At 36.2% G+C, this 9946-nt stretch overlaps 1 protein-coding gene across 1 annotated transcript in view; it reads left to right on the top strand.

Moving 5' to 3' along the window:
* Positions 1-238: 238 nt before the first annotated feature.
* vps13d (vacuolar protein sorting 13 homolog D (S. cerevisiae)) overlaps positions 239-9946 on the top strand; it is a 57940-nt gene continuing 48232 nt past the window's right edge. The window contains exons 1-13 of the mRNA XM_015384276.1: positions 239-718; positions 1415-1606; positions 2065-2142; positions 3391-3581; positions 4930-5010; positions 5116-5232; positions 5510-5614; positions 5976-6146; positions 6296-6396; positions 6510-6678; positions 7033-7134; positions 8863-9052; positions 9180-9362. Of these exons, the coding sequence (XP_015239762.1) occupies positions 1510-1606; positions 2065-2142; positions 3391-3581; positions 4930-5010; positions 5116-5232; positions 5510-5614; positions 5976-6146; positions 6296-6396; positions 6510-6678; positions 7033-7134; positions 8863-9052; positions 9180-9362 (1585 nt within the window). The 5' untranslated portion in view covers positions 239-718; positions 1415-1509. The remainder of the gene's footprint in view (positions 719-1414; positions 1607-2064; positions 2143-3390; positions 3582-4929; positions 5011-5115; positions 5233-5509; positions 5615-5975; positions 6147-6295; positions 6397-6509; positions 6679-7032; positions 7135-8862; positions 9053-9179; positions 9363-9946) is intronic.

Below are 9946 nucleotides of genomic sequence, written 5' to 3'. Positions count from 1 at the left end.
GTTCAGATTAACTTGCACCTAAAGATATATTATAATCCCCCCCCCAGGACCATCTTTACAAATACTTAAAGTTATAATTATCATTTGTAAAAGGGATAGAAGTAGTATCCACACCTTTTTGTTTTTCTATTTACTTTTCTTGCAACTGGTTGATCTGGAGTTTCTTTTTTCCCAGTTGTCATTGAAAGCATCACAAGTGGACGGGCTTGTTTTCGTCACGTGACCAGAAGAAGCCGTTGATAGGTGAACTGCGTTCGGTAATGTTAAGACTTTCTGTGGTGTGACAGATCCCGTATGAAGTTTTAAAGCGTGCTGTCGGTAGCTTCTTCCTTTGAATATCTGAGAACAAACCTTTATACTGATAATTCCTCGGACTTGGACTCATTAAAGGCGCTCTTCTTTTGCTTTAAAGCCCCCAACGTGAATGCTAACTTTAGCCAAGTCGCTAGCTATCTGATCCACAACCCTCTGTCCTTTCTAGGAGTGCAGCCACGCTGAGTTGCTTTCTGGCTGTTTTAATTTGATATCAAACTGATGTCACAGCCTGCTGCTCTTTATAACACTAATATATGCTGTGCTGTCGATGGCAGTTTTTGCTATGCAGTTAAATAACAGCTAACTGTCCCATCCTGAGTGGTTTTGGATAAGACATCTCTCAGCTGTGTCTCCCAGACATGGACGCTATGGAGCTGTCTCGATAGGACAAGTGTCATTTGCTGTAAGTCATCGTTTTAATAACATTAAAGCTGATCACTTGAGGTAGTTGTGACGCAAATTTTCGATCTGATGGTTTCTCAATGTTTCGTTTTCGTGTGCTTGTTGTAAACGAGAGGCTGTAAGCTCTTAAAATGTTGAAATACTTCAAATAATTATTTTTATTTTGGCTGCCGATGATGAAAAGTTACTGACATGTTTCACTGTTAAACTGGATATCCGTTACCTTGGAAAATATTCTCATCCCTTGGGTTTTTCAAAAGTGGATAAGTTTCTATTTCAAACTTGAATGCATTTTATTGTAATTTTATGATCCTCAAATATACTTTTCATATTTTTATTTCTAAAAAAATGATATCTGATTTTACTTCCACAGTTCTAATACATACATTACTTTACACAATAATTCATTTCTGTGGTTGTGTAATTAAACCTGATTTACAGAAGCTTAAGGAGTAGCAAAGTGTTGTTATTGTGAACGTCTGCATTGAATAGGCCACTTTCTCCCAGCATATTTAATTGTTATAATCCAGTAGCAGTTTCAATATTAACTGAAAAAACTACATATGATGTCTATAGATTGAAAGGCTTATTTTAATTTGAGTTATGATCATCAGTGGCTCCCCTCAGCTGATATACAGAGTTGTGACTTACTTTGAAAGTGAAAACACAATCAAGGTGTCTGTCCTTTCTTCTTCAGACACAGAGAGCCTCCTCCGTGTGGCGAACAGTCACTATCATCATTTTCCCCCAGAACTACCCCAGCTCCTGCATCATCATCCCTGAGCCATCACCATGTTGGAGGGACTCGTAGCCTGGGTACTAAACAATTACCTGGGAAAATATGTCAGCAATCTGAACACAGATCAGCTCTCTATTGCACTTCTCAAAGGTAATATTTTTTTTCTATGATCTGTTTGGTATTTTTTTAATATTTAAAATGTGCACCTTCTGTCCTGTTAGGATAGGAGGGAATCCTGTTAACCACTAATAAGTAGATAATTAATGAAAAAGCTTCAGTCCTGTCCCCAGTGGAGAAACAGGTTAAAGAGTTAATTTAGGTTTCGGTTGTGTGAAAAAATTTATTCTAAATTAAGTGAAATCTATAAGCTACAATATGTCTAAGTAATTCATTTCAAACTTTGCAATCAATAACCCAAAGAAAGTCCAATGCTACTCTCTGGGGAAAAAACAACAGTTCAATATCATAAAATCTAACATTAAGTCTCAGGAGATGTTCCTAATGGTCATTAATAATTACGCATTTAATATGGATTAAAGTTGCATCTTGAAATGGCCATTGCAGATAGATGAGAAATTAAGATTTGTTTTATTCTAATAATTCCTCAGGTGCAGTGGAACTGGAAAACCTCCCGCTGAGGAAAGATGCCCTCCGAGAATTTGATCTGCCATTTGAAGTCAAAGCAGGTGAGTATAATATTCTGACTGATGACCTTAAAAAGTTTGTTTATAATCCTCAAGTTGGCAGATGCGTAGAGGACTTGAGCTCGATATTATTATATCTGGGGTGATCTAATAATTTTTTCCTTTCTACAGGAAATAAAATGTTTTCAGTTCTGATTTGATTCTGCAAAACTCAGGTTTTCAGAGAGTTTGTTCCAGAGCGGAGGAGCACATGCCTTAGATGCTGCTTCTTCTTGTTTTGGTTTCACCCTAGAAAAACCGAGAGAAAAGGTCTATAAAGACCAGAGTGGTCTTAAAGGTTTATATCAAGCAAGTCACTCTGGGATGAACCCAGGATTTGGACCACTGCCTGCCTTGTAGCACAATAATATCCATCCAGCTGTGATAAAGGAACCAATGTAGTGATTTAAGGACGGCTGTATTATTATCTATTTACCTGCTGTTGGTCAGGTCTCTGGCAGCAGCAGTTTGGATGAGTTGCACCAGCTTGTTTTAATTTTCTCCTTTCTAATTGATTCATATTGACTCCTTTACAATCACTGAAAATGTAAACATTCATCAATTTTTCTGTCAGATTTTGAAAGGAAACTCTTCATTCTGACATAAGGGACTAATTTACTTTCTGGATTCAGCTGATAAAAATTCTAAAAAAAATGAATTTACTTTGCCTCTTAGTGGTGACAGAAATCTGAAGGTATGTGTCATCAGCATGGTATAAGATGTACAGTTATACTAGCTTACTTAAGGTGGATGGAAAATGTGAATGTGTCTTAAGGAGGGAACTCCAGAATTCACGTTACCTAATGACTATAATCTGAGGTTGACTGATGTGTTCTAATGTACATTATTTAAACTTGATTAACTTAAGCTCACGCGTTCAATTCAATTTAGGTCATTTATATAGCGCCAATTCACAACCCATGTCATCTCAAGGCACTTTACAGAGACAATTCAACCAGAACATACAGTCAGGTTGGTTCAGAGTTTTCTATCTAAGGAAAACCAGCTGATCACATCAGAAAGCATGCTTGTAGCGACAGTGGAGAGGAAAACTCTCTTTTAAAAGGAAGAAACCACCAGTAGAACCAGGCTCAGTATGAGTATGAGAAGCAGACAGATAGAAAGAAGCAGATGCAAAATATGCACCGTTTGTTATGATATTTTAAAACTGTTGAAGAGCTTCTAAAAAGCACTGTATATAAAGACAGATCTACTTTTTAAGATATGTACCTTTTTTTTATCATTATCTAGGATTTATTGGGAAGATCACTCTTCAGATCCCTTTCTACCGGCCCTATAGTGACCCCTGGGTCATCTCCATGTCCCAGCTCAACCTGATCATCGGCCCCGCCCAACCTCAGGAGTTTGATGTGGAGAAGGAAAACGATGAAGCAAGGGAACGCAAAAAATACCTCCTCAAGGCTCTTGAAGATAAATTCAGAGTGAGTTCAGTTTTTCCTCCTGGTCGGCATTGACAAAGGATCTTCTTGTTTTAGTTGCTTTTCCGTGCTTCAGGAGTTACTACTTTTTCATCAGCAGTTTTCATGAATCCTCTAAGTCTGTTTAAGCTTTCTTGTTTTTTTATCATAAGATAAGTTTGTTGGGAATAGGTCATAAGACAAGCTTAATGAAAAAACATGGATTATTTTCATCTCACCAGGTGAAATTTAGTTTTTTTTCCTGGACATTATTAATGATATCCAAGTCTTGACTGAATACACATGTGGCACATAGAGCCTGACCTTTAAATACAATGCAAATGCCTTTCAATTTTCTTTGTAATCTTCCAAAGAAGGAAAGCTTCCGCTTCATTATATCTTTGAGTTTCAAGTAAAGACAAATGCCTTTTTCTTTAGCTTAAAAAAAATTAGAATATAATTGTGCACAAAAATTACCTTTTGAGAGTTCAGCCAAAGTCTGGGTTAAAATCTGAGTGAGGAGCTGTTGTGGGAATGTAACCTTTCCTGCTCACCTTTTAGTGTTGCTGTTTTTAAAATGACTGCATAGAGAAGTGGGACAAATTCCTCTACTCTAGTTGAATACTTCAGTCCAATTATCACAAACATTTGTTAGGGGCTGTTGCTCCTATTTGGATTTGCTTATTTTCCTCTGGAAAATAAAACAGATCATTTGAAACTTTTTTTTGTCTTTAATCAGCCTATCTTTGCCTTTTTTAAGAATCTGTCTGTGCTGAAACACGTCAATGTGACAAAAAGAAAAAAGAAACTGGTATAACCAAAGTATGCCTGTCTAGATTTTCATTTCTAAAGCAATAGCTTTAGATGTGTCCTGATCTGATATTGATATTGGATATAAGCCAAAAAATAAATTCCAGGGGGCATCAAAAATATCCAATAATAATAAACTATCAATTTCTGTAACCTGTCAGTTAATAATAAATTGATCAGTGATTATCACACCTATTCTTGTTGACTGTTGTTCTCTGTTTGAGTAGAAGAAACTGGATTGAGCCTTTTCTAGCATTCTCAGCTATAAGATGAGTAATAAAAGTATGTATGATTTGTCCTGTTATCATATTGGGTGAATAACAAAGCTGCAATGTTGTTATCGTATCTGAAATGAAAAAGCTGTTTGGGGACATCTCAAATAGTTTTTACAAAAGATAAAATAAAAGAGGATTTGTGTTGGAGGGACAGAGCAAATTAGTTATTAGAAAATATACTAAAAACATAAATTAATTTGGCGATACATTTTTTGTTTTCGAAAAGTTTTGATCATCACTGTTAATATTTTCCTGTTTTCTCTTGTTTATGGGTGTGGCTCCTACAGAGCGAGTGTGAACAAAGAGGAGAATCATACTGGTACTCCGTCACTGCCTCTGTTGTCACCAGGATTGTTGAAAACATTGAGGTGAGCTCTTCAGCTTTATTTAATTCATTATTTCACCTAATCAGTTAATGTACTCTGAGCTGGTCTGACCAGGCATTTGTTTGCTGTTCTGCCTTTAATTTTTAGCTGAAGATCCAAAATGTGCACCTTAGATTTGAGGATGACTTTTCCATCCCAGAGAAGCCATTTTCTTTTGGCGTTTGCATCAACAGCGTTTCTGCTCAGAATCCTTCAAAAGAGTCGGTAAGCGTTCAATTGTCCAGTAAAATAAAGCATTTCTAATGTTGAGAGTTACTAAAAAGGTGAATTTATGTTTATGTTTTCCGTACTAGTATTTAATAATTAAAATAGCATATGGGGAAAAAAAGCTAAATTTTTTCATTTATCTACTGTGTGCTAAGAGTTCCTGATTATCAGGTTACATGTTGGTTTTAAATGAAACGTTGAGCAGATCCTGCTGCAGTAAATCCTTGTTGATTCTGGCCTATTGGTTAAAAAAAGGGTTTTGTTTTGGTCTCAGGTCCAGAAACCTTTTAGACAAAAGCAGTTGGAGATTGAAGACTTCAGTGTTTATTGGGATACCGAGTGTGAAATGCTGGGAAAGCTGCCTGCAAACCAGATTCAGGTTGGTTACATATTGAACTTTATTGATTTATATGCCTATCTGGCTCATTTGAATGGTGCAAAGATCACTGTGTTGCCCCACTCATTCCTGCATTTACCTACATCTTGAAAGTTACATTTTGCAACAGGCTAAAAGCTGTGGTAACTTTTGGATGTTCTTACGAATGTTCTTTACTAAACGATATGTATGCGTTTAAAAGAAAAAAAAGCATTTTCCTTTTGTAAATCAAAGAAAGAAATTTAGACCTAGATTAAATATTTAGTTTTTGTTTTAATTGTTTTAGTTTAAAACAGCTCAGTGATGATTCACTTTGATTCTATAAAATTAGATTAAAAAGGCTGTCTGTTTTCTGACTCTGCAGGAGGCAATGACTCAGTGTATGCAGAGTCGTGAGCACCAGTATATATTTGAACCAGTCCGGGCCTCCGTGCTGCTCAGGAGAAACACCTCCAGGGAACCTCTGAGGTCTCGACACAACCCTCGGATCGAAGGCCAGGTTCAGCTGGAGCCGATGTCGTTACGTCTTTCACAGGTTTGCTACAGAAACTGTTCATCTTTGTTTCCTAATAAGTTATCTAAATGTTCAGAAGCATAAAAACGGATTGAAAATATTTTTATTATGTTATCCAGGTGCTTGTTTGGATAGAAAGAAAATTTTCTTGCATAATCTTTCCTTTATAGGTTCAGTACCAGCAGGTGATGGTTTTCCTCAAAGAAGTGGAACGCAGAGAGAGAGGAATGCTGTACAGAACATGGAGACCCAAAGTCCCAATTTCTGGAAAGTAAGGGCCATCTTTGTTTTATTTTTTGTAAATTTCCTTCATCATTTTATTCATTTCTCCTCTTGAGTAAATCTCTAAAATGAGATTGCTTTTCTTGATTGTTTCCCCCACAGCTGCCGCGCCTGGTGGCTGTTTGCCATTCAGGCTAACCTGAGTGACATCAGGGAGCTTCGGAGGCGAGGAAGCTGGGGCTTTGCACTTCAGAGAGCTCAGGACGCACAGACCTACACCAGTCTTTACTTCAAAAGACTTAAAGGCGTTCTACTGATTCCCGAGGAGGAGGTATCATGCCGCTGTCCAGACACAAGACCGACACAAATAGCCCTTTAATGCTATGTAAATAGCTAACTATACCAATATTTTCGTCAGAAAGGAGGTAGAGGTGGTCATTTTTAAACTTTGACTGATAAAGTTGTCAAAAAACCTTTAAATAATTTTCCCTTTGGTATTTTGTCAAGAAAAAAATAACCTAAGATGCAAGGAGAGATTAAAAAAAATATATTTATATCTTCAGACAAATTTTTGTGGAATTCTCAAATACAATTAAAGATAAATGGGTGGATTTAATGATTTGTTGGACCACATTAAACAGTTTTTGCATTGTTCTAACACATTTCTTCTGGATTTGTTATTAAGGCTCAACTGGAACGAGTTGAAGAGGAGCAAACTCTAGAGGAGCTGCAAATTCTCAGGGAGGTTGTCCATGACTGGTTTCGAAAAGAGGAGGAGATTGCGGAGGTATGATGTTTAGATCATCTTGGTGGGTTGGCAAATGTTAAAATGAACTTTATTGAATTAGAATATAATCAAAAAGTTAATGTATTTCAGTAAATCAATGTATATAACAATCATTTATAGATCTACAAAAAACAAGTGATAGTTCTCAAGCATTTTATCTGTTGATTTTAATAATTATGACCAATGTTCACTGAGTTGACTGAGGACCACTGTGAGCAACATCATTGTGCACGCTGTTAGCACACACCAGTATTAAACTCTTAAAACTGGTGTGTATAGCAAACTGGGAGTATAGCAAGTTACATTGGTCATTAAAAGAAAGAGATTACAGCAGCAATTTCCAATAGTTTACTTTTAATTTACCGGGTAAGTCATTTGGTCCACTAAAAAAGAAGAAAAAATAAAATTGTTGAAAATTAGATGTTTAGTATGCTGTAAGTTAGAGTCCTGGTCTCCAGGGTGAGAGTAATTACAGTTTTTTTTTTTTTGCGTTTATACTATAAATTATATAACCGTATAAGCATTTCATGATTAAACTTAATGTGATAATATGAACAAATATGATTTAAATCTTTTCTATTTTTCATTCCTTTTCTTCTTGCTTCCCCAACGTTTGTCCAAAAATGCCACTTCAGGAGGATTTTGGGGTACTTTTTAGATATTATTCATTGAACCAAATCTTCTTTGATGATGGAGCTGGATGTTTGAAATGTTTTAAAAATGTCCACATGTTGTTAGATCTCCTTTAGGTCCTCACATCTAAGTGCTGCAAACACCATATCTGAGAATGGGCTTGACCTCTTTAAATTTTTGCTTTATCGTGCCATTGAATTTAGCAAAAATAAATAACACAGGGCATGCTGTCTACGCTGCGCTATGCTGTCAACAGATGCTTCCTAAGCTGTGTGCAAGTTGGATAGCAGGGCTGTGATTTTCATCATTCTAGAAGAATAGACTAATAAATAGTTTGGACTGCCATATATATTCATCTTCCTGCTGGATTATTACTTTATAAACCTGCAGCGCTCTTTGATAAAGACTGCTGAAGAAGGTTATTTGCTGAACTTTTTTTTTGAAGGGCACACATTTTGCTAAACATATTCATCTAAATGCAACTCTTAATATTTATACGTTTTTATGCTAATAATTAGTTATTAGAATAAAAACTCATTAAGATGGGATGCTATAAGAGCCCAAAATGAGTTAAAGTTAAGAGGAATGTATTCCCTATTCATTTGTGTTTTAATATATGTCATTTAATATGGAAAGCTAAAATAACTTTCTCATTTCTCTGTTTGTGTGAAGAAATACTGTTGTTTCTCGTATTTTTATTGTGGGTTTTAAGTTGAAAAACAGTGATAGCCTAATTACAGAAAAAGGATGTGTTTGGTTGTTAATGTTGGATATATTTTATGCACTGCGTAGATTTTCTTATGTGCTGAGAATGTGTAAGGAGTGTGCAAAATCTGCAAGTGCGCAGCATAGAGGGAACATTGATTATAACCTAATACCTAAAATTTTGTTGTTTTTTTAAATGAGTAATATGCATAAAATCTGTTAAGAAAAGATTTGTGTCAGTAATTTGATGTGTTCTTGTGTTCTATGTAATAGAGGGAGAGACTTAATACTCTCCATTTGTCAAACATCTGTTGACACCCTCAACTGATTTATTGCTTCCAGACTTTTTCTGATTGTCCTTTTTTTTTGTAATTCTGTGTCCTCTTGAAGAATGTCCGAGAGCCAAGCGGCAGTCCGCAGCCTGGTCCAGCTAACACATCGATCCCTAAAAGCGGAAGCTCCAGAATGATTCAGTACTTGCATTCTTGGTTCCCCGGTTGGGGGGGCTGGTATGGAAATGCACAGGATCTGGACACACCTCAAGAACTTCTGCCAAGTCCTTCATCTTGGGATATTCTAGGTCAGCAACTGCATGCTGGCTCCAGAAGACCTTTAGTGTTCATGTCTATTAATCATCCTCAGTAACTAATCTTTAGTTGTCGAGTAGTAGCTTGTTTTATTTAACTAATTAGCTGATGGTCTTTCAGCAGAGACAGAGGACCTGTTCGATCCTTTGGAGGACTCCCATACTCTGAACACGTTCACTAGACGAGATCACATCTTTGCACGACTGGAGTTCCTATTAGAGAAGGGTGGAGTCACTCTGTTTCACGAGGAAAGGAGGGCGAACATGATGCATGAAAGTGGAGTCATCCAGCTGGAATTCTCAGGTACGGAGAAACTTCAGATCTCTGATACTTTCTGTTGACTCTCCCTTACATATAAATAAATTTGCACAATTAAATACTACAAATTACTTAAAAATCAATGTACTAGTTACAGTGCTATTGTTTAAGGATAAACTGAAAATCTTAAGGGTTCATCGCTGTTTTTCTGTTTGTTTTCAAATCTAGTACGAATTTAGATTATAAACGTTAGTGGCCCCTGATGAGCTCCACTATTAATTGTTCATGGTTGTAAAGGGACAAGTGGAAATTGGTGCAAACTGAGTGTGGCTTGAGAAAACTAAAAAGTAACTAAGAGCTGTTTGAGATTATATATTTTTAAATGTGCTTAAAAAAAACAATAAAAAGCTCTGCTTTTTATTGCTTTGTGTTTTAGAAATGTTATACATTTACATTTGTCTTGGTTTTAGAGCTACCAAGAGGTGGTTTATACAGCAAAGCTGAAACATCAGGTTCTTTAAAATATTCTTTCAATTAAGGTCAAAACGGCTACAAAAATAAACACTTGAATCCAATTCTAAATCTTTCCTCATAACATTTCTATCCCTAGCATAAGAAAAATATGTATA

This window comes from Cyprinodon variegatus, unplaced genomic scaffold, assembly GCF_000732505.1.
Source record: "Cyprinodon variegatus isolate N-32 unplaced genomic scaffold, C_variegatus-1.0 Scaffold309, whole genome shotgun sequence".
Lineage (NCBI taxonomy): Eukaryota > Metazoa > Chordata > Actinopteri > Cyprinodontiformes > Cyprinodontidae > Cyprinodon > Cyprinodon variegatus.
Note: the sequence above shows the minus strand (reverse complement) of the source record. Positions and strands in the feature narration are given on the sequence as shown.